Consider the following 26,221-nt stretch of genomic DNA (forward strand, 5'->3'; position numbering starts at 1 on the left):
TAGACAAAAATTATACTGTCACAGAGGTTGCTTTTTGGTGTCATTTTATCGCAATATCGAGTAATATATGGTATTTGCCCTTTAACTAAGCAAATTTAGACATACATACTGTCATGAAGCGTTTCAGTATCATCGGTATATTATGTCCTCTTTCGTGTCGAATGCTGATATTGTGCAATAGTTGTTGATGTTAATGATTGAACAGATAGATATTAATGCACATGCAAATTTTTGACCAAAATCATGGCAATTTCGGGATGAATTTTATTTCAAAATATATTAGCTGTCCAGAAAACGAATTCAATCGATTTCTACTATCCGAATCATAGTGAAATGCGTATTCATTTAAGATTGTCCCATTGTCACACTCTGTGCAAAAAATATGAAAATAATTACTTTTCATAAAAAAAAAACCAAGAGGGCCGCCAAAGATATCAATATTGAACCCCGTTGGACACGATTTTGCAAAGGGAAGATCAAGATTCATTAACTAAATACAAAAACGTTGAGTGAAAAATATATTATGATGGTGCAAAGGAACTCCCATTTCCGACTCGACTACAATAATGCAGTCATACATGGTATAGGTTCATTGTTGAAAACTGGGCTGAAAACGAAGCCTATAGACTGCCCAGTGTGCAATCAATCTTTGCTGAAATCATTTATTTATCAGCAGAGATATAGTGGAGATGAAAATATGTTGTTTGGAAGATTAAATATTATGCAAAATGCAGGAAACATCAATAAAGTACGCATATCGTTCGCACACCTCAGCTATATGGTGAAAATAGGCCAAAAACGCACGATTTCTATGTGCGCATCATATTGAAAAGGGGGCTGAAATCACACAGTCTATAATGTTATTTCCAATTACTGGCATATATTTTCTAAAAGTAGAGATATAGATGAAGAGAATGATATTATGCTTGAGAGGAAATATATTAAATAAAGTACATTAAAAAAGAAAATAAATTTCTGATTCGATTTTCGACAATTTTTTATGCAAGAAATCTCCCAAACTAATGATATGCAAATTTCATTACGTAATTTGCATATGTAAACAATAATTTCTGTTCGTGAAATTTTGCATATCTCTTGTGCACTATTTGAACAATATATTTTGAAAGTTTCATACAAAACAAGCATGATTTGGCTGAGATATTTCCCCTTGACTTCATGCTATGTGTAGAATGTCTAAAAAATGGTGAAATTGGGCCATTTTGTAGTGACGTCATATATTACGTCATTTCGGAGGGAAGACCACGGATAGAACCCGGCAGCAATGCATTTTTGTAAACTTCAGGGTCCATGCCATCCAGCTATGGGGTCATTTGCTTGTCCGGCTTTCGGTTGAATAAACCTCCTGGGCTGCCGGACTATAACTGCTACGCAACAATCAAAACAACTTTGCCATATAAACGGAATTCTAATAGTTTGTTTTCAAACCACGCGGTTCCGACAATCCGTTTCCGTCAAATCAAGTTTGGCCTCAAAATGGTTTAAACACATTTTATCAGAAGAATAACGGAGCCAATTCAACGTCGTGGTTTATTGTGGTTTTGATGTTGGCCGATAGATTATTATAGCAATTCTAATATGAATGATTATGTAAAATATGCAATATGTTACATGATTATCCTATATTCTTTATAATTTATATGGATTAGAAAACAAAATCTGATCGGCTGTGAACAATGATTGAACAGTCAAATTCTGGATTTGATTTAAATCCTTAAGATAATTTTTTAATCTCACAGGATTTAAATTCAAATGTAGAAGCTTTAAAATAAAATCTGTGCAATTTTCATCTCAATCCGGTATTCGACCAATCGGTTGTCACTGGCCTATTCACAGCCGGTTTGATTTCAATCCATAAAATTTAGTGTGGGGCTTTACATCCAACAATATACACGGTATAGAGAGATTTAATATTGTGCAAGAACGTTTGATTGATACGCATGAGAATGTACGTGTGCTGGGGTATGAATTATGAAAGCAAAAATCTATTTATCAGAAAAAAGCAGCATCTTTTGAAAAAGCACGCGAGGGAGAGTATATAGCGACACAGCAAGAATATTTGTTATTTTCATATTATTGAAAATAAAACATATTTTTGTCGCTAACATCATGGCGTAATGCAGTGTAAGGCCGATTAAAAGTGTAAGGGAGTAAAGCGACCAATCATTATTATTTCTTTTTGTTTTAGCCAATAACCATCACCAATACCGTAGAACCACATTCACCACTGATCTGTATACAGGCCAGTATATCATAAACAGGAATTACAATTATTAGCGATTGAGAAAGGAAATTTGTCATTTTCACCATTGATACTAAAATAAGCATTATTTGAACGCACAACACGGTAAGAAAGGGGGCACTGAAAACTAAAGTGAAACTTTTTGTTTAAAAATCATCAATGAAACTTGACATGTTTCCCCCAACATGGTATATACAAATAACACTTTTTAGCGAACATGTCAAAGGGCTTGGAGTATGCAAGAGAGCATAGCGACCGAATGAGAAAATATCGCCAGTGAAACCCAACATTTTGAAAATAAAACGAGGTTAGCATTGCAATGAATTAGGGCATTCTTAAGCGGGGGAGCGTAGCGACCGAGCGAGAAATTGACATTTTCAGTAGGTTTAGTTGGAATTATAAAGCACTTCAATCTATATATACCTTTGCCCCATCATGTCGATGTTGCAGGCTTATGCCCCATAATGTGAGATAGCTTTTTCTTTGCAATGAGGGGCGGGGGGGGGGGGAGATTGGCCCCCTTGTGCCCCTGGCTAAGCCAATACACGCACCCTTCAAACAAAAGTCCAACGGAAATCCACTTGACAAGGATCGGCCTGACTGAGATTGGATCGATCCCGGTGTTCTGGCGAGGAATCCGGTACCATGCCCAGTAACAAACTGAAACTGAATCCCAACCGATCAAGGCCACAGCCTTAGTTCGAACTCTACAGTATCGTTTAGTGAGGAGTGAGTTTCTTCGGTGTGACAGTCCCTACAAAAAAACTATACCAGTTCATATTAGGCAAAGGCCTCCAAAAAACTATCTTATCAGAAACAGTGGACGCGGATGTTACTCACATTTATGGCAATGTCGACAGAACACGGAATATCGCAATAAGAAATATATATATATATATATATATCAAGCCCACAGGATATGCTCCTGATTTATTGTGTGCATGCTATTTGACAACATCTTCAGAGCCTCGTAAGTGATTATATTTTTAAACATGACTATTTTTACCGCCTGGAAGGTGCAAGAGAGCATCTGTTTCAATAATTGATAGCGGGGTACTTATTGAGCTTGCTTATAGATCCGACCTATATTGGTGGTACTTGGAAATGGGACAGTCAGTCTTCTGCTGTGTGATAAAGTACAATCAGTTATTACAATGGAAGCCGAATCTTTGGAATATCATTTCACGCCTTCATGACCGAAAGTTAGAGATGTTTTCATTACCATCGCCGATAAATTACTCGTGTTGTTTATAATTCATATACTACCGTCTACAAATCATCCTCTTCAATCTCGTCAGATTTAGACACCGGCGCGTATTTAAGAGGAAGGGTGAGATTGCATTCCTTCAGAGTATTTTTTCTTCGTATGGAAATATTTCTCATGAACAAGATGAAAACGAGTATGATCTCCAAATTGATGTTGGCAGTTATTCTCCAAAGAGTGATAAGCATTCTTGGTAAGTTAATTCATCAAATTTGCCGAATTGTCTATACCAGCTCCATCTGGCTGAATATATATAGTGTATTTGATTTGTACCTTTTTAAAGGTATACTGCCTAGTTTGAAATTTTTCATTCTTCGCTCATCCCCCCTTCTATTTCACATTTGTCCACTTTCCCTCTCATTCTTTACCCCGCGATTTTCCGCTAATCTTTGGCTTTTCCTTTGTAGTCTGATTATTTTTTGTGTGTCCGATCTCCTTGATTACTAATTTCATAATTACTTTAAGGAACCTGCAGACATTACAAGCTCTGCTTTTTATGCAGGTTCCTTCATATTTCACTTTATTTACTGCTATTATACATGTTATATTTTGTATTTTGTATGTAATCAAATGTATTTCTCAATTTTATTATGTTATTATTTTGCTATCTTGTGAAGTATGAAAATAAATTCAATTCAATTCAATTCAATCTACTTGAAAATAATCATAATTTGTGAATGGTAAACTATGAAACAGTTTTCTTCGCAAGCCATGTTCGTGTGAAAGTCGTCCCTTATCAGTATATATTGATTGCACTTGAATAAATAAGGTAGGACTTTCACCAAAGGATCACACACCTACCAATCTTTTACAACAAAAGAGAACCAAATATTCCCCCCCCCCTCTGTTAAGGCTAACCTAAAGGGCGTAAGCATATTAATGTTTGAAAATATTAACAAGAGAGGGAGCGAAGAGACCGAGCTTATATTACGAAGGCGCTCTACATTTTGTGCATTCATTGTTCAATTGGAAGGATCCTGGGCACATTTTATGTGGAATTTGTATTAAAAAAATACAATAAGAAAGTAGGTTTCAACATTTTTTTTTTTTTTTTTTTTTTTGGGGGGGGGGGGGGGCAACTGCCCCTGCCACCGTGTGTTATCATCGCGTACTATAAAGACGGTATATGACATCATCATTTTCTGGTTATTTATTCGGAGCCGATTTTTAAACAAATATTTATGTAAAGTCGTGCCAGTAATACAGAATAAAGTAGGCAGAGTTCGTTATAGGCCCATATGCACAGTAAACCATTTTGGACAATTTTCAAGCGAGCGAAGAAAGCGGGACATCAATCAATACACTTTTTGATGACAATAATGGAAGCGTCATGATGTACATGTAGTTACAACGTGATTGATATAGTCAATTGTATGCATCAGGTCCATGGTGGTTTGTTTTAAAGGACAAGTCCATCCTAACTAAAAGTTGATTTGAATAAAAAATAGAAAAATCTGAAAACCATTACACTGAAAGTTTCATCAAAATCGTATGTAAAACAAGAAAGTTATGACTAATTTCACAAAACAGTTATATGCACATCCAGGTGGGTGTTTCATAAAGCTGTTCGTAAGTTAAGAGCGACTTAAAGAACGACTGGTGATCCTTTCTTGTGGTAAATGTATATACATTTGGCGATGGATTAGCGCATAAGAAAGGATCACCAGTCGTTCTTAAAGTCGCTCTTAACTTACGAACAGCTTTATGAAACGGCCCCCTGGTCCGAATGCAAATGAGGAGACTGATGACGCCATCCACCTGGGGGCTTCAGCCCCCCACTTTTTTCCAAAAGCGTGTACAAAAGCGTAAAAATGGCCATATGATTGTGATTTTTTGCATGGTCAGCCCCCCACTTTTAGCTCAGCCCCCACACTTTGAAAACCGTTCCGCGGCCCCTGTGTCACTGAGTTGAGCATTTAACTGTTTTGCGAAAAATAAGCGAAACTTTAAAATGTCATAACTTTCTTATTTACACCCGATTTTGATGAAATTTTCAGTGTTATGCTAGATTGTTCAGTTAATTTATCATATTTGTTATGAAATGTCATTGAACTGTTTATATTGTTTTGAATATGTTCTATTACTTCGACTATATTTTGTTTACTTTGTTGAATGGAAATAAATAAATCTAAATCTTTGATTTTTCTCTATTGATTCAAAATTTTCTGGGGTGGACTTGACCTTTAAATATCTTTGACATGGGCTGCTGAACGGTTTCGAAAGTTTATGGAAAGGGTATATTGTGTACAAACACAATCATATGGTAATTGTATACTTTTTACATTTTATGTCAGAAGTTCATGTTTGGTTATTTTAATGAACAGCTCAACTCACACGACTGAACTCGTTGTTATTTGTACATACTATTTTGCGTTTTGTAAATTATAATGACAAACTTTCGATAAAAATAGTTAACAAATTTTCGGCATTACTCCTATTTGTTTAAGATCGCTATGCTCGATCTGTAATGAAAATAATAAGTCAGAAAAAAATTGAACCAGTGGGATTCGAACCTGGCATCTACTGCTTTCTGATCTTAAGCAAATAGGAGTAATGCCGAAAATTTAAAAAAATTATAAATTCCTCCTCTTAAAGCCTCTTTATTTATTAACTTTCGATACTCTTATCTTATCGACTGCTCTCGAATAAGTTTGTGAGTTTGCAATTGGACAGCCTATAGTCTGTATCTACATGTAAGTAAATATAAACTGAATTCGAATAGATGTTCGTATATATATAATGCGAAAGTACAGCATTTCAACTTTCGGTAACAAAACATAAACTCGGATGGATCATAGATGTTTGTTAAATATACGATGTAACTTTCGATAGTCTATCTACATATAAATATAAACTGAACTCGCATAGATCATTGAATTTTAAAGAGAAATTCCAGTAGTTGCAGTAAACACTGATTTCATGAGAAAGTCTGTAAAACCAGGCTTAATTGTCAGTATATCATCGAGGATCTAGATCTGGTACAGTTACATAAACTGAACTTTGTGAAATCTTGAAATCTACGCTGAAAAATTTTCAGACTGAACTTCCCCAACACAGATAAGCGCACATGGGACAGTGCATAATTATTGCTTTGAGCGTCGGGCCCGACGCTCTACCCGAATCCTGTGCTTATTTGCTGATTTCTCAGCAATTACACAATTTCTTCCAGAATCCTTTGGCACATGCGTTTTATTTATACAAACAGACACTTTGGTGGTCATTTCATTGGATTCTGTACGAACTCATTTTGATATCGTTACCAAAACTAGCATTTACCTCCCGGATTTACCTTCAACTTTCGATAGTCTATCTGTACATGCACTTGTGCATAAATATAAACTCAGTTTTATACACAGTAAAAACGCTGTTTAAGATTTTATACAACGCTGTTTACTATATGAACCTTACAGTATTTGTTTAACCGTTTAAACAATCATGTTTAATTTATTGAAGATTAGATATTAAAAATTAAACTTTGTTGCTTAAGATTTAAACACTTGTTTAAACTGTTTAAACAATTAATGTAAGGTTCATATAGTAAACAGCGTTGTATCATTTTTTTTACTGTGTAGATGTTTGTTATATAGATCAGTGTGCAATGTTTAAACAGTCTTTGTATTGACATGTATATAATAATTATAAATGAGGTCGTATAGTAAGTTTGCAATGTATATATATAAAACAAAAAGTTTGCAATGTATAACGTTTAAATCTCCGATAGTCTATATACATATACCAGGGGCCGTTTCATAAAGCTGTTCGTAAGTTAAGAGCGACTTTAAGAACGACTGGTGAACCTATACGCGCTAAATAATCACTAATGAACATAATGGTGAACCGTCACTTACCACAAGAAAGGATCACCAGTCGTTCTTAAAGTCGCTCTTAACTTACGAACATCTTTATGAAACGCACCACTGGGGGCCGTTTCATAAAGATGTTCGTAATAAGTTAAGAGCGACTTTAAGAACGACTGGTGATCCTTTCTTACGCGCTTAACCATCGCCAATGAATATACCATTTTCCACAAGAAAGGATCACCAGTCGTTCTTAAAGTCGCTCTTAACTTACGAACAGCTTTATGAAACACCCACCAGTATGCAATATATAAATTGAACTCGTCCATATTTGTAATATAGATCAGAATGTTATAATTACAGCATTTTTAACCTTGTTTAGGCCGCAGTTTGAATTTTTACACAACATTGTTTACTATATGAACCTTACGGTAGTTGTTTAAACAGTTTAAACAAGTGTATAAAATCTTAATCAACAAAGTTTAATTTTAATGCTTAATTTTCAATAATTTAATCACTGCTGTTTGAACCGTTAAACATCTCCTACAGGGTTCATTATAGTACACAGTAAAAACGCTGTTTAAGATTTTATACAACGCTGTTTACTATATGAACCTTACAGTATTTGTTTAACCGTTTAAACAATCATGTTTAATTTATTGAAAATTAAACTTTGTTGCTTAAAATCTAAAGAGTTGTTTAAACTGTTTAAACAATTACTGTAAGGTTCATATAGTAAACAGCGTTGTATAATTTTTTTTTACTGTGTAAAAGCGTTGTATACAACTTTAAGCAGCATTTTTACCGTGCAAATATAAACTGAACTCGAATAAAATGTGTTTGTGATGGGACATCATCATGATTTTTGATAGTGTATCTTTTTAAATGGACCTTCAATCGCCTTTCACAGGAACCTGTTTTATGTAGGATGTTCCTGATGGCGCGGTTCCTGACCTCCCTGACGGTTATATCCGAGTGCAGTCACACCGGATAAACCGATTCCAAACCGACCGAAATGTTTACGTTGTGTTCAATGAGTCTACCGTCGGTCGGTTTGGAATCGGTTTCTCTGATGTGACTGCAGCCGAACATGCATAAAGTACAACATCAAACACGGGCTGATAAAAGGCGATTTCCTGACCACAGTAGAGTATATTGTAAAATGGTTCTTATTAGTTTACAGTCTCATTAATTTAGCATAATTGTTTGGTAATTGTTTTTTATTTCTCCCGATTAATTTCCCTTACTTTCCTTAAGTTGCTCTCACATTAGACAGTTATTTTTGTTGCTCTTTTCTCATTTTCAATTGTCAATACTGAATCTACTTAAAGCTGTTACAACAAATTTCCTTTTAATTCTTCTTTAAACCCATATTACATCACAATAATTTCATATTTAGGAGTGAATCATTTTCCCAACATATGTACTTTTTTAAAGCTTTCCAAAACTAAGATCACTTCTTCATTATTATCATGATTATACCGTAATTGTTTTTGTAATTTCTTTATTCTTTTGTAACATTGCTTTTTTAATTTTATGTGTATTTTTATGCTGTTTTGTAAAACATTTACCAATTCAGCTGTAACAAGCTGCGATCATTTGTTTTAATAAATCTTGAATCTTGAATAATATTTTAACTAACTATGCACGCTGCGCGGGGATGGTGGCTCAATGGTTCGGTCCCTGAACGACTCATACCAAATGCATATATTAAATAATGTAACAGCATTCACGATAAAATCACGATATTTAGGCCTACATTGAAATGATCAGTAGAAGGAGGGGGGGGGGGAGGGGAGTCTGTCATATTCATAAACGTTATTTACGAATAATTTTGCAAAGAAACGTTGAGTATGATTACAGACCGTGAGGGACGCCATCATTCAATACATAATACACTACTACTAAATGTTGATGATTGTACTTATTGGGGACTTTCCTCTCTAACAGTTTTGTATATAATACTTTCGTATTAGAATGGCATTGATTCACAGACGAATGACCCTATAAATTTGATCAAGCTGTTCATCGAGTCATTCCATTGATTTTATTACTGACATAAATAATTTAATGAGTGAAATGATATTATGAGAGAGACAGGATGGATGCAAATTTCCTTTCATAAAGATAGTAATAAAACATGTGTGTATCAAGATAAGACAAGGAGTCTATTCTTTTCCTTAATTTTCATTCCCCTCTTTTTCCTCCTCCTCCTTCTTCTTCTTCTTCTCCTCCTCCTCCCTCTTCTTCTTCTTCTTCTTCTCCTTCTTCTCTTCTTCTTCTTCTTTATCATGCACCCTTCATCAGTTTCTTAATTATTCTTTCTTGACACGGACATGACGGAGGGGCGGAGGGTAAATTTATTTTCTTTTGATTTGAATACAGTGAGTTTTTAAAATATAAGATATATGTTTAACATAATACATCGTTATCGGAGAATCTTATTTCTGATTTGTTGATCAAATCAAGTAGAAACAAAAATTTCCTTTCACATTTGACGTCATATCTTCATTACAACATTTCTAATGTAATTGATTTTGTCTTTTTGTTGTATAAACTTGTTACTTTGATTTAAGCATAGATCTATAATAGCTCCATGCTTTAAGTAAATAAGAAGCGGTCGTATGCTATTTAATCATAGTGTCCTGTTAATTTATTTTCGATTATGTTGGTGATGCCAGCCGGCAGATTAATATGAAAGTGAAAGAAATACCGATTGAGACAAGATGTACTTATTGTCCCGTTAATCATGGTAATTCGATTTGGGGTTAGAGAAATGCATTTTACAATATATTATTTTCTTTAGCAAAATATTGGTCATTAAATCATACGAACTGTCTTAGACAGTGACAGGTCTTGAATGATTCTAAATTTTACAAAGAAAGCCACATGACTGCACGCCTTGGTGTGTGGGGGTGTTATCCTTTAGAAATAGTAAAAAAAAAAATTCTCACTTATTTCAATGAAAAGTGCTCCAAATTTCCTGCATCATTGCGTTTTAAACGACATCGATATACACGTCCTTGTTCCCAAATACAATGGCTAAAAAAATGATTGGAATTTCTTTTTGTTATCCCTGGTTTCAGGTCACGAGAACATCTGCCCGCCTCCGAGAGTCTACCCAAATTCCGAAGTTGAATGGAGTGACCGAACGTTGGGGGCGTATGCCACGTACTCTTGTCGAGATGGATATGAGATGGATGGGCCCGCCGATACGATAGTAAGATACTGCAATGAAAATGGAAGATGGAAAAGTAGCATACCGCCTCAATGCAACGGTACGTAGCCTATAGGAAAATAAATCAACCACAAAGTCTAAGCCCTCAATTCCTCATGATTTGGGCAATTTGAGAGCGAACGTGTAAGTTTTTTAGCAGTCGATTTGGCAAGGTAATAATTTTATGTACAGACGACATAATACTTTTGAGGAGTCTTGGTAAGTTATGTCATCGTGACGACATGTAACTAAATTTATTCAGAAGTTGATTCGGGAAGATACCTACAATTTGTTACTTTTTAGATGTCGAACTAGCAAGATACGGTATGTCGCTATCACTACATGTAGGCATATATCGCAATAAATGTCAAAGATTTAAGATAAATCCAGATCGGCTGTGACCAGCCGAATTTTGAATTTATTTTAAGATATTTGTGCTGCATACACACCCATACTTACACACACATACAATTACTCTCACTATACCAGTTGTCCAGTGCCAACCGCCCGCCGTAATTTTGAATTTATTTTAAGATATTTGTGCTGCATACACACCCATACTTACACACACATACAATTACTCTCACTATACCAGTTGTCCAGTGCCAACCGCCCGCCGTCCCCGCCTATGGGAATGTCACTTACCTCTCTGGGCGTGGCGAGTATGGTTCAGTGGTCTACTACCAGTGCGGCAGGTACTACAAGAGGTTCGGCACCCCCTCGGCGCAGTGCTTGAGCGACGGGACGTGGTCAGAAAGAGCACCTACGTGTCAAAGTGAGTACTTGATGTGACACAACAAATCTCATTTGAATCAAAGAAAAGAGTTGAGTAGTTGATTTTTGATAATATAATGGAAAACTGAGGCTACCATATACACTGCAAAAACGTTGATTTAACACCAGCCTGGTATCTATATTGGTCCACACCAGAGCAATGTTGAAACAACACTGGTTTTGGCGTTAGGCTAACACCATACTGGTATTTAAGCGACACCAATTATTGTTAAACCAATATCGATTTGATTCTTAATTGGTGACTTTGGTGTTGTTTCAGAACTTCTCTGGCATGTCTGGTGTAGACAAATATAGATACCAGGCTGGTGTTAAATTAACACCGGCGTTTTTGCAGTGTAGTGAACCTGTCAGATGGGGGCGTCGTCTAGGGCAGGGGTAACCGCCCCTATGATCTTTCAAAAAGCATTAAAAAATCACTTTTTAGCAGGGACGCTGCTCCCACTCTTCAGGCACAAAGTGAAGTGTATTTATGATTATGATTAATATGATTATGGTGATTTACTCCCGACGAAGACATAGGACGTCGACAATATGAGTATTTTCCTTACTACTTGATTGGTTAAAAAATGGGATCGATTGAGGTTTCCAAGAGTGCAAAATGCCAGGGAAGAACATAATATACACTATTATAATGTTGGGCAACATACTGTCCACACAACAATTAGTTAAACAAATTTATCCACAGTATTGGTAGTTTTCAACCAATACTGTGTAGTTTTCATCGAAAGCACACATTATTGGTTTAAAACTACCCGAAATTGGATAAAGTTTTAACCAATGGTTGTGTGGAAAGTATGTTACCAAACATTTTTAAGAGTGAATACATACATACACCCGTACACACACACACACACGCACCCACACACAAAGACACCCGTACATACACACATACATACATACATACATACATGCCTGGGCCAGTTTAAAAAAGAGTTACAACTGTTGTAACTTTGCTTTGCCATTATGGCAGCTACCATGACAACAGGGCTCAGCAGCCAATCAAAATCAAGGTTACCATGATAGTTGCCATAATGGCAAAGTTATTGTAACTCTTTATGAAACGGGCCCCTGATCAGCTTGGTCTGCAACCGTTGGTTTCACGCACTCGGTGATCTTCAGGCGGACTGGTTTACTTAGAGGTCTTCGTCTGACGTCACTTTGAGATTATTTTAGACATTTTGTTGAGTGAAGTTTGACTGTTTGGTGATTTATTTATATTTCTCTTCCACCTTACAGAGATTGTAGAACTCATTTCCCCCCCCTCTTACAGTCTTAGGTTTAGATTTAATTTAAGCAGACAGGAGATACCCCGGGGAGATACGTTTCTTTGTTCGAATGACGAGTTGTGCTGCAGAATTTGTGATAAGTCATTTTTTTTTGGGGGGGGCGTAGTGGTCTAGTGATTAAGGCTTTGATCAGGCGCGTAGCCAGGGGGGGGGGGGGCGGTGGGGGCGGTCGCCCCCCAAAAACGTCCCCAAAAAGAAAAAAAGAAGGGAAAAAAGAGAAGAGAAAAGGAAAAGGGAAGGGAGGAAAGGGAAGAAAGATAGCTTTTTTTTTTTTTTTTTCTTTTTCTTTTTTTTTCTCAAAAGAGAAACTCCTTCACTCTTGCTTTAAATTTATATATGAATTTTGTTTCCGCGCTGCGCGCGGTTAAATGACAATATTGAAGATCTCCATTGTTTCCCCCACCCTTTCTCTAACCCTGTTTTTCTACCTCAGCTATATGTGTTTATTGTCAGTTAAAGTTCAAATGTATACATCAGGGCATGGAATTAGAGTAAGGTTAGGCCGAAGTATATGAAGTTATATATTTTTTTAATTGATCGCGCAACCTCTGGTCGGGTCGGCTCCGGGCGGGTAAAATCTTTATATCAATTTCTGCCGTCACCTCCATAAAGTCAACTTCTCCCGCTTTTTCAGCTCATTACTAAACAACCAAACATTTTTTTGCAAACAGGTCCCTAATCCAAAAAGAGGAAGGAATAAAATTCGTATCGTATAAGGGTATTAAATAAAAAGTACAATATTTTTTTTATCAAATTCTATTAAACTTCATGTCATTTCCCTGTACATTCATCTCCTGTCCTGTTTTGCGCCCTCAGTTTGAAATTTTGAATGACTCTTAAGTTTCTTTATAATTCAAAATGAAGCGCTTCAGGATAAGTCAAAGAAATTAGGCATCCTTTTTATATAATTTCAATAAATCACAGAAGTTTCAACTTTTTGCGCACTATTTTCCTTTTAATGAAGTTCAATAATCTTAGAAAATTAATTGAATTAGAGCCGATGGGGTATTGGAGATATCTGCATTTGATGAAACGTCCGCCCTTTGAAATTTCAGATTTTCGTTGCTCTGCACGGGGAGGAATATCTTCCTCCCGGCATATACACTTCTTCTCCTCTGTTTTGCGAGTTAAAGATATGCACTGTCGCTAAATTGTTTGTAATCAAATCTGATCTTTCCAAGGGAAGTATTCAGTATATGTTTGAGAATATCCTTTTCTCGGGACTCTTTTCATGGCAAAAAAATTGATAAAACGCTTAAGCTTCCGCACTTCGCGCGGGGTTATTATCATTTTAATTTCCTCCATTGTATTCCTTTTTTGTGCGTTCACAATCTTTTTTGAAAACAAGGTTCATGAAAACCAGGTTCAAAATCACAATATAGTCAACTGAATTTGAGCTGATATAGATACTAGAGACAAGAGAGACGGCTCCTTTTCATTTTGATTTATGAAACACCAAAAGCTTCGCGCTTCGCGCGGGAGGGGGAAACTCCCCCTCCCTGCACCCACCCCCTAGGGAATGCGCTTCGCGCGCTCTGTAAGGGTTGGCACGCTTCGCGTGCATTTACCGCCCCCTCCAAAATGAAATCCTGGCTACGCGGTTGAGGCTCTCGTCTTTCAATCTGAAGGACGTGGATTCGATTCCCATCCGTTTTCCTTCAACAAGAAACCACGCATGTTAACATAACTAATAATAGGTAGTATATCATAAACATTTGCCTTGGTTCAGTGAAGTATACAGTGTGACAAATTGACTTAAAACTTGTTCTTGCAAAATAGGATAAAAGCCAAACAGGCCAGGATGGGCGTTATAGGCTCTACATAGGGAGTTTTTGCATTTACTACGGAGACACTCTCTACAACGCATCGATTCCTTTGAAAATGCAAATTAAAATCACAATCTACAGCTGAGAGGTTTTTGTCAAAAGTTGGTGGACTAGGACAGCAGATCATCCGACGATTTGCACCAGACGAACAAACAATTACAAACATGTCGGTGTCCAGAGTTAAGAGATTCCGATGCTGCCCAGGTCCACTAACTTTCAACACAAGCCCCTCCGCTCTCCTTTGTGATTTGACTTGCATTTTCAAAGGAATTGGTGCGTTGTAGACAGTGTCTCCGTAGTAAGTGCGAAAAGTTCGGATGCCCCGACAGCCTCACACACTGCAAAACTCTGGTGTTGATTAAACACCAACCCGGTTTTTGTTACTTCTGCCAACAATTTTTTCATGAAACTTCGCACATGGCTTCAGAGTGACACTATCCAATAGGCGCACACACAAAAATAATCATTCGATACGGCACAGATTGGGGCCAAGGCCTTAGACTTTCTTCTCTTTTGCATAAATTTCGAATATTGTGTGCTCACTGAAGCATTAAACATCGGGATTTTCATAAAAAATCAAATCAAATGAACTATGCAACGAGGTTTGTGACAGATATCCATAGCAATTGCATTTTTTTTCCAATAACGTAAAAAAGAGCTAATCACATCCCACATGTTCATTTAAGCGTGAATGTTTAATTAAACGCATTTGAATCATTGAAGCATGTTAATTGGTCATGAACACAACAAAAATAGTTGAGAAAAGATCATTTCATTTACCAAAATGAAACAATACTTGCCTATGATATTTGAAATTCGTATTTTTTGTTCTCATTAAATGTTCATTGATCCGTGAAACGATGAATATTGTTAAAGATACTCTTCCTACAAATAAATGTCATCAAATTCAATCATTTTTATCGATAGAAATGTGTAAAAAATTCCAATTATTGCAAATTTCAACTTGTGTTTATTCAACCGTGAAATTTAGCAAAAAAATTTAGAAAGTACCTTTTACAAGCCTTCTGACTTTTTTTCATGAAGAGAATGTGGAATTCGTTCCAATAAAGTGGAATCAAAATCATGATATTTGGCTTGTGACTTAACTCAGAGGGTATTTTATAAAATTACCTACACGCTCATGTAAAAATATATTAAAAACTCACATTGGTTCGGAAATTATGGATGTTTGTTTAAGGGGGGACTTACTTTTTTTTGTTGTGTATATATATATGTCCACACCAGAGAAGTGATAAACAACACCAGTTTCGTTTTGGTCTAACACCAGATATGTGTTTATACAACACCAATTAGTATTAAAACAGCATTGGTTTGATTCCAAACTGGTGTTGTTTCAATACTTCTCTGGGCTGGTGTTAAATCAACACCGGAGTTTTTGCAGTGCATGAGCATGCGCGGATCAAGGGGTGCAGAACGTACCCCTCTCCATCTTTTTTTTTTCGTGGGGCCAATGTTTGGGGATAAAATGGATTCCGTGTATGTATGCTTATGTTTGCATTCAGATCATGGATCTATCAGAGCCGTGACGGAGAGGGGAGGAGTGGGGCTTGGGCTAGGACACGTGACCCCCTTTCAATATAAATTTGTACATTATTTCTCCATCTTGATATGAAAAGTGTCCCTTTTTAATGAGGAGGCAAACGATTAGAATCGTCATTTTTCTTTGCGAAATGAGGTTCGTTCGTTTTTTGTTGGAAGTTGTGCAAAACAATAATGGATAATTTTGTATGCTCCCCTTTTCTTGACATCCTATACGCACCCCTGATTGTATGTTATAGTTTACCTTATCATAATTATTCTCTTCCCGCACACCTCGAATCTGATATGAATTGGTTAAAATTATGGCTCTTGGAAAGGATAATGAAAAAAATATAAATGATTGTTCTGTTTAAAAAAGAAATATTTGACGAGTGATACTTGAACTTGTAATTTGATCAAAATTGACGTCAAACAGTAGGATTGATAATATCTTTAATTTGTGCTGGTACAATAAAATCATTTTAAAATTCTGACAACAAAGTGCATATAAACTTACTGAGTAGATAGAGAAATAAATTTCCCTGTATTTATAATATGTAACAACTCATTTCAAATTTGTATAGTTTTCCGCCAAAAGGGTACCAAGTGAAACAACTTACCTCAGTCATGGTGCAAATTGAATATTAACTGAGGTAAGTTGATCATTACATAAAAGGCATATATTCAAATTATGTAAACTCGGGATTGTCATAAAATAACCCCCAAAATCAAATTAATAAGCTTACTGATTAGATAGAGAAATACATTTTCTAGTATTTATATGCAACAACTCTTTTCATATTGGTATATTTTCCCGCCAATATGGAATCCCAAGTGAAACAAATTACCTTAGTCATGGTGTAATTTGAACATTAACTGAGGTAAGTTGATCATTACATATTTTAAATTAGGTAAACTCAGAATTGTCATAAAATAACCCCCAAGGTCAAATTAATAAGCTTTTTTCATTAATGGTAATACTTTTTAATGAATCAAAACCAAGAAAACATTAAATAAATCAGACCAGGGAACGTCTTCGTTTTGAATAAAAATCTATCAATTTGGATTTAATAGGTTCTTGCACGGTCAATTTACATGATTTACCGGAATAAAAGAATCCATTAGAATATCAAATCTTACCCAATACACATCATTTTTCAAAACTTATTTTGTTTTCAAATTTACCAAAAAATGGCAAAGAACAGCAATATACATAATGATAAAAATATCAAAATAACATTGTGCATTAAATTTTTGTTTTTTTGTTTGTTCTTATACTATATACATCATCCCTGTTAATTGATCATACGCATGATATACATGTACAATAATAGATGTTATCATAAAACAACAACAGCAAGAACATTTGACCACACCCCTACATTAGGCAATAAAGAGAAATTTAATATACATAATTATGAATTCATTTGACGTTAGATGATTTGAAGTTTGATTAAAGGAGAATGAAACCTTTGGAACAAGGTAGCTTGTGTAAAAACAGAAAAATCAAAGAAACACATAAACGAAAGTTTTAGAAAAATCGGACAAATAATGAGAAAGTTATGAGCATTTGAATATTGGGATCACTAATGCTTTGGAGATAAATCGGCAATGCGACAAAGATGTGTGATGTCACTTGTGAACAACTGTTCCCATTACCTTAGTTTATATTTCACTTAAACTGCCTCTTTTATCACATCTATCAGTAGATCACGTGTTCTTTCTATAGGAGGGCATGTAATACAGATTTTTAAAGAATACATCATGAATAAAGAGTTTGTATCATCATTACAAAAAGCAAAAATAGACATTTTGGGGGTATTTTATAGTCCATCAAAGGGAAAGTTGTTCACATGTGACATCACACATCCTTGTCGCATTGCCAATAGGATGATCACCATAGCATTAGTGATTGCAATATTCAAATGCTCATAACTTTGTCATTATTTGTCCGATTGTTCTCAAACTTTCTTTGTTCTTATTCTTTGATTTTTCTATTTCGACACAAGCCTACTTTTTCCAAAGGTTTCATTCCCTTTAAGTTTGGTTGGGAGATTTATATAGGTCAGTTGTGTAATATTCCTAAAGATTGGTCCAAATTTAAACATTCATGAAGTTGTAGCCCACGATGATGATGACGGTAAAAAAATGATGTTGACTTACGAAGGGCGATCACGGTCACTGAACTGAGCTAAAATATCCGTGAAGACAAATTCATAGTAGGTCAATGATAATGATTAACAACTGGTTTCAGCATGGACCATGCACAAAATTGTTTGTATATATTCTTAAACAAAATTTCTATATATTATTACGACCCAATATTTCTTTGTTGTAATTTTGTAATGAAACTCAGTTAGGGGCTTGCCTTTTGTACAAGCTTTGCTCTTTTCGGCAAGACCCTCCGTTTTACTTTTAAATACAAATGTCATCTGAGATAACTTTACTTATTGAATTGTGTTCCTTAAATATATGATTATGTTATATATATATTATAGTATGTCTTGTAGTACTTTCGACCTTGTTATGTTTATCATCATGTACAACCGAAATCAACAAATCAAATCAAAGTATCATTATCATCATCATTACTATTATGACTATTATTACCATTATTATCATTTTGTTAAAATTGTTGGTGTTTTGATACGTTCAACGCAGAAATTAATAACAAAGAAAAACCCGGATAATGGAATGCGATTAAAATGTTATTTGTTACGTGTTCGATACAGTTCGTTGCGGATCACCATCACTCCCAAACGGTACTGTTACCCATCTCAACGACCATGTCTGCCTCGAGTTCAGCGAAGACCGACTCGACTGGCCTTCAGCTCAGGCGAGATGCCAGCAAAACATGGGCATCCTCGTGACCATCCGCGACATCGAAGCACAGGAGACGATCAGGGCGACGTTGATGGACATCGTCGATGATGGGAACACGGATCGTTTTTGGATAGGGGCGGAAGAACGTCGGAGCAGCGTGGCGCAGGCGACGAGGAACTGGCAATGGGTGGATGGTAAGTTTATCGAGGGGGGGGGGGGGCGGCGGGTAGTTCCCCCAGAAATTTTGAACTCTTATATTTTTTAACCATGTTAACTGAAAGTGTTAACAAATTTTCTTTAAAAACTGTGTAAGAAAATCTGTTAAGTTCATTCTAGGAAAATGCATTAGTGCCACCATGACAAGTTCGGTCGCTTTGCTCCCGTTTGATTTACTTCGAAATTTTTTACGCGTCTTGCCCGCAACCCCCTCCGAAAAAAAAAATCTTCATACAGGGGGGGGGGGGGGGCTTTCATTTGTTGTCCAATAAATTGTCCGGTCTGACATCTTTCCTTAAAATTTGAGTGGCCGAGTTTGTCAGATAAAACACCCTACAATTCCTTTCATTAAATGGCCCAAGATAAGGACAACTTTAGACCCTCATACGGTCTTCCGTATATAATAATCAGACTTCATTTCTCATCACTCTGCCAGATCACACGAGAGTGTGTGGGTGTGGGTGACGGTGTGTGTGTGTGTGTTTGTCCGTGAGAGAATGTTTCAACAAGATTTGTAGTCAGACAAGTTTTCAGATCTGAAAACGTCCTTTGGTTGATGAAAATGTGTTGAGAGCTATAGTGTCTGGCTTTAACTAAAGAAACTGTCGGGTAAAATTACCCACCAACTCCGTGCGCGTTCCTGGGAGTTTCATGAAGAGTTTTGTCAAAGATTTTCACCCCCAATTTGCTCTCAGCCAATCAGATTCAAGGATTTCGGTAGCTTAACACAGCTGTTGACTGAAGACTTGTTTCATGAAATGCTCCCCACATTCAGATGGCAGGAATGGACTTGCAATTACGAATAATTATATTAAAAAAATTAACGGCTAGTTTCACTGTCGAAATTCCCGTCCACTTTGATTTACTCTCAACCATCCAATCTCTTTGCTGAAAGGTTCGTTGGTCGAAGATGTCTTTTGGGGGAATGACGAGCCAACATCGGCCACGGGATCGTCCTCCAGGGGCGAGTGCGTTGATCTCGATCCGACCACAGAGTACAGCTGGAACGATAACGACTGCAGCTGGGAACAGAGATACATTTGTCAATTCGGTGAGTTATTAATTCAAAATATTCATCATCAATAAATCATTTTACTGATGTACTTTGAACCAGTGATGTCATCTTACTTTAGATTGACACCCGAAGAATAGCATACATTTATTTTGATATACCGCCATTGGTCTCAGTTGGCGTGCGCGATGGAAAAGTGATGCGCCAATGTAATCTTACGTCAGAATAACGGCCGTTTGGCGTTACGTAACATGATTTTATTCTCGTACTGTCGGAGTTTAGTTTGGTGTGTGTGATGACCTTGGAAAAAACCTGGTGTGACGAATTACGTCAGGGCCCCGTAATGCAAAGTTTAGGGATTAATCGCTAAATGAAATGACCTTTGAAGATCATCGTTGCTTGTTAGACTGACTAGGACCAATCAGAAATGTGCTTTCAAATTATTCTTTCAAATCAGCGATTACTAGTAATCGCTAACGGGGCCCCGATTATTATATAGATGTCCGCTGCAAAAAAAAAAATCACCAAAATATCATACTCATAATGACTTTCATTCAATCGAAATCACGCCTTTGGAGATTCAGCTTTGAGTTTCCTTTGCGTTGAAGTGCCACAGCAAACCTTATGATTCGAATTTTAATGAAACGTTATGAAATTGAAGAGAGAACTAAACCAACTAACTTGAAAACTTCTTAATCGTCAAAGCGAATGCCTGAAATTATTGACCAATGTGTCTGTGTCTGCATAAAAATATAAGAAGAAAATGTTTAAAATGCAGTGTCTTTCATCAAAGTCGGGTCGTAGACCAAGTCGCATGGTGCGTATGCAACTTGATAGGCTCATGGGCCCCTGATATCAACCTCAGCGATTAATCGCCAATATGAAAGAGAAATTCTGATTGGTTCTTCGTCAGTCTAGTGAGAAAAATGGACATACAGGGCCCTGTTGGTGCTGATGCAAATATGAGAGAACAAAATGGTCTTCACTAAGAAAATGGAGGTCATTTGGTTACATTTTCACAATTTTTTTTTTACATGTCTCAAAGATTACCTGGGGTGCTATATCTGTATATGAATAATAATACTCCGCTTACCAGGGCCGCCCTGGTTATGGTAAGCGGAGTTGCTGCGCGTATTATTAATCGCTAAATGAAAGCGCTTAATGAAATTGCCTATCAAGACCATCGTTGCATCATGGTGCCCATGATGCAACGACATGTCACCCATGATGTAACGATGATCTTCATTGGTTATTTCATTCAGCGATCAATCGCTAACCTTTGCGATACGGGGACCAGGGTCCCGTACCACAAAGGTTAGCAATTGATCGTACGCTTGATTTTTACGATTGATTGTACATTGTAGTCAATGTAATCAATCGTAGAAAAATGTTCTACGATCATCGCTAATCTTTGTGTTACGGGACCCAGGGCTCCGTAACACAAAGGTTTGCAATAGATTGCAAACATGTAAGAACCGCTCTGATTGGTCCCTGGTCAGTATTTTAAACCAAATGCGCGTGTAACATTGATGTTGATTGGTCAGTTCATTTACCGATTGATCGCTAATCTTTGTGTTACGGAGCCCAGGTGACGAAATTTACTATATTCTATTGTCTTAGGTGTGAGTGGAGTTTGCGATGACCCGGGGGAACCTTTGCACGGTAGCCGGGCGCTCTTGGCCTGTGACCAAACCGGTGCGCAAGATGACGTCATCTTCGTCGCGGGTTGTTTGATCACATTTGAGTGTGACCGCGGGTTCCGGTTAGTCGGAGAAAGTTCGTCGACCTGTCTCAGTTCGGGAAGATGGAGCAACGAGCTGCCAATCTGTGAACGTTAGTATTGCAAATAAAGGGTGGTAGCATGGAGTTATAACATGGAAAGGTGGAAAGACCTTCTAACGGGGATAATTTTCTTAGTTGAAAAAAGGGATGTTATACAATTTCTGCTTCTTACTGTTTTTCTTTCTTTTACCATTTCTAAAATAGTTTTCTATCCCTTGAAGACAAAGGAGAGGTTGCCCATGTCTTATTGTGGCACTATCCCTAAATAAGGGCAAGTTTCGGAGACTATAAGCCTAATATACGCCTGTCGTCGCAGAATGGTGCAAGGAGCCGCATTCCAGTATAATTCTTGTTGAGAGCTTCTTTCCTTTTAATATCTATGATTTTGAGTCGACCGGATTTTACTAAGCCAATTGCCAAACTTGACCGGAATGTGCACAAGATTTCTTCTTCGTGTTGGGGGGGGGGGGGGGGATAGAAAAAAAGCTAGAGCAAAGCAACCAAAGTAGTTCTCAGGTGTAAAAGATGCTTTACGGACACCGTGTATTTTTATTTCCCTTATCAACATTTATTTTCTTGGAAATATATTTTTTTGTTTTACGATGAAAAATACACTCTTAAAACCAGCCCTGTGCAGCATACTGTCCACACAATTATTGGTTAAAATCTGTCCAAATTGGGTAATGAATTTCCTCAAATGAATAATAATTGCCCAGAATATATACATATTTTTACCAACATACATTACCCAACACAGTGGACAGTATGTTGCCTAACATTTTAAGTGTGTAGGTTTGGAAATTCAAGGGGAGGGGAGGGGGTAGCCCTTCTCATCCTTCCTGCTGCGCGAGCCTGTAATTACGCTCCCGAATTGATATATACTAAATGACCATTCGTTTTATTCTTCTTGAACCCACCCAGGAAGGCAATGTCCGGCTTCTCCCCCATCAGAGCATTTGGAGGTCAAGTTTTCGAATTCTTACCGCGGTGTGGCGGTGTACCGCTGCCCGACCGCTTCGTACGTGATAGAAGGGGACGTATTCGCTTATTGCCTTCATAACAACGTCTGGAGCATGCCAAATCTGGTTTGTGAACGTAAGATATTGTTTGGTAGAGTTCGATTAGCATCACAAAAGTGATTCAATCAAGAGTTTGGGGTGTGGTATGGGGTACGAGAGGGGGTGGGGGGAGCGGGAGAAAGAGAGGGAGAGAGAGAAAAAACCCAGAGGTGTAGAGAAGGGGAGTATAGGACACTGAAAGGAGTGACGTCGGTCCATGCAATGAGTGGCTAGGAATAGTAAGAATGGACGCTTTAGAGAGGTAGCGGTAAGAGCCTTGCGTTTAAAAAAGTATGATGTAGTTTAACATAACAACTAACAATTTATTGCAGCCAATAAGATTAAAGAAAATAATTTAATATTAGATTAAAACATATGTCGTCATTAATATATCAATTGGGATGTATACAGATTTAATTCCATCTTTTCTCTCTTACAGCTTTCAGTACTATGCCCGTGACAACAGAACCGCTTCTTACACCAGGTGAATGTTCATTTTACAAATAACAATTTTACTTTAGGCAACGAGATATTTGGATACGTGACTTCGATTAAGTACTTTGTTTGACAAAGGGAAATAAACTACAATATAGGCTCTACATTGTTAAATTTTCGCTTCTTGGATGATCCGCAACTTTGCATAAAAAAGTGATTAAAAAAACAAAATAAACTTTATTACAATAGAAATGTTTGCTACCCTTTAAACTTGCTCTTCATTTGTCCGGCTCAATCCTCATAAGTGAATTGCAGACGTAAGAACATTCTCAAATTTCCTTTTGTCACTGATCAACAAGCAAAAACAACTTGTTAACTTGTTCTGCTTCTCCTCAGATTGGACGTTCATCGGCATCGTCGGTGCCCTCGGCATCCTCTTGTTCATCGCCATCCTGATCATCATCATCCTCGCCGCGGTCAGGAACAACAACCTGAACAAACGCCGGAAGTACATCCGACCGCTGCCCCACGCGACCACAACTAGCCGAAACCGCCGCAGCATGGAAAACACCTACTACTCCATCCGGAAGCCGATGCCGTCACCGCCCGAGGAGCGAAGCGGTCACAACGTGGAGCTGAAACAGGTGAAGCGGTTGAGTGACGCCAGCGAAAATGCAACCGCGGTTGCGCAGCATAGTCTGACGTACGACAAGAGCGAGGTGGCGCTAACCGACGATGATTACTTGGAGCCTATTAGAGTGCCGCACCAGGAAAGTAGAAGAAATTCGCCGCGGTTGTCGAGCGGTGAGTACGTGAATCCGATGAGTCCACGAAGTGGGACTTACGATGAAGTCGATGATGACGTCCTTGTTGATGATAAAACGGTTGAAGATGATGACAGGCTTCTCAACAATTACATCATCCTACTACCGGATGATGACGACAATAGCGAAGCATTGAGGAAAGTCGACGGTGTTGCTGCGTCGAAAGAGAACGACGCCGTCAATGAGAAGGACGTTGATTCTAGGGTAGGCAAGGACAAGGAAGAAATGAACGAAAAGGACAATGCCATGGGTAACAAAATGGACGAGACAAAAAATAAAACAGTAACATCCGATACTAGTACTTTACCGACCAACGGATTACAAATTCCAACACTAGGTTACTCTAAAGAAGGATTTGGATCGACTGTTGAGTTGTGAAATGAATAGCCGTTTATGTTAAAATCATTTCTTATAGGGTATGATATACTGTCAAATTTATATCATTCTATATTAAGCATAGAAATTTGGTATCTGACTTTATGTGTAGATATTTTAATATTTTAGAAATGCGTTATAAATTGTTTTGGGCAGTCCCAAATCGGCTCAGCTGATAAAGAAACTAGCTAACGTGGGGGGGGGGGGGGGGGGGGGGGGGATGGTCAAGCAAATAAGAAAAGGCTAGTTTTAGTAAACATTGCAAGGTTATATAACTGTACTTCTAACTAATGTACATGATATCTGAAGGAGCACATTACTCACGCGTTTGTTGTTTTCAAATGTATCAAATTTTTATTTGTGCAAATATATTTATATTTTTGATGAATTATACGGTATAAATGTAACTGTCAAAATAGGTGAATGTGTGTTGGTGATTGTTTTTTTTCAGAGTAGTAAATAACTCTGATCTTTTCTATATAGCACCCTCTGTATAATAATCTTGAAGACGGTCTATGTATAGAGTTTATATACACAAGCATAAGTCAATCCTACTCCTACAGCCACAGTTTAATCACAACTACCACCATCATTTTTATCTCCTTGAGCATCATTTTGTGATCATAATTATCATCGTTATCATCAGGTATCACCGCAATCATTACTATTCATAAACAAATGATCATTATCATCACAGTCAACATAGTCATGATCATCTTTATCATCATCATAATCAACATAATTGTCATCATCATAATATCATAATCATAATAATCATCATCATTAGCAGCCAAAGCATCTTCGTCTAGATCGTCATCATAATTATCATTAGGCATCATTATCATCACCATCGATGTCGTTGTCGTTTCCATCATGAGTATGATCATCATCATTACAAGAACACAAATTAGAGATGTAACTTTAATGTTTTTTATTCAGTCATTTTAATTTATTTCCACAATGACATGATGTTAATAATACATCGTCAACCCTCTCTCATTATCATGATGTTATATATCATCTGTATGGGGTCAATGGTCAAATATTTTACAATTACAAATTATGTTTCTTACCTCTAATTATACGAACATCATCGCCATCAACACCAACACTGTCAATATTACCACCATCTTTATCTTCATCATCGTCATCATCATCAACTTCATTTTTACCACCATCTTGTATTAGCATCACGATCATCATCATCATCATCATCATCATCATTATCATCATCATTATCATCATCATCAACATCATCATCATAATCACCATTATCACCATCACCATCATCATCACCACCATCATCATCATCGTCATCACCAGCATCATCAGCTTCATAATCACCATGATCATAATCGGCCTCTTATTCAGCGTCACCACATTCATCCTCATCATCATCACCATCATGATGATCACCGTCATCATCATCCTTCTCGTCATCGTCATCATAAAGTGAAAATTAGCTTTTATTAACACCATGTTCAACCTTAATACAATGCATTGCTAGACATCGTTCATCATGACAATCTAAATTTCGACACGAAGTGATTCTTAAACAATAAATTACAATCATCTACTTGCAATTATTCACTTCACGCCGATATTCTATGAAATTGGAGAGAAAAAAACACACTATTTATTCTTTTAGACATAAATATCGAATTTATTACCACAGAGTGACGTACAAGAAATAATGATTACAATTCTTACTG

At 37.0% G+C, this 26,221-nt stretch overlaps 1 protein-coding gene across 2 annotated transcripts; it reads left to right on the plus strand.

Annotated features, from left to right (window-relative positions):
• The first annotated feature begins 1,881 nt into the window (after positions 1-1,881).
• Positions 1,882-26,182, plus strand: LOC129280572 (CUB and sushi domain-containing protein 1-like). 2 transcript variants are annotated; one of them, XM_064112335.1, is made up of 10 exons: positions 1,882-1,913; positions 3,277-3,717; positions 10,408-10,599; positions 11,134-11,313; positions 18,717-19,001; positions 19,919-20,074; positions 21,656-21,868; positions 22,739-22,912; positions 23,315-23,359; positions 23,707-26,182. In XM_064112335.1, the coding sequence occupies exons 2-10, from the start codon at positions 3,627-3,629 to the stop codon at positions 24,510-24,512; spliced, it is 2,142 nt and encodes a 713-aa protein (XP_063968405.1). In that variant the 5' UTR covers positions 1,882-1,913; positions 3,277-3,626; the 3' UTR covers positions 24,513-26,182. The 2 variants fall into 2 exon arrangements, with proteins under 2 accessions (XP_063968405.1, XP_063968404.1); XM_064112334.1 differs by lacking the exon at positions 1,882-1,913 and having other exon boundaries at positions 3,005-3,717.
• The last annotated feature ends 39 nt before the right edge of the window (positions 26,183-26,221 follow it).

Source organism: Lytechinus pictus, chromosome 17 (assembly GCF_037042905.1).
Source record: "Lytechinus pictus isolate F3 Inbred chromosome 17, Lp3.0, whole genome shotgun sequence".
Classification (NCBI taxonomy): Eukaryota; Metazoa; Echinodermata; class Echinoidea; order Temnopleuroida; family Toxopneustidae; genus Lytechinus; species Lytechinus pictus.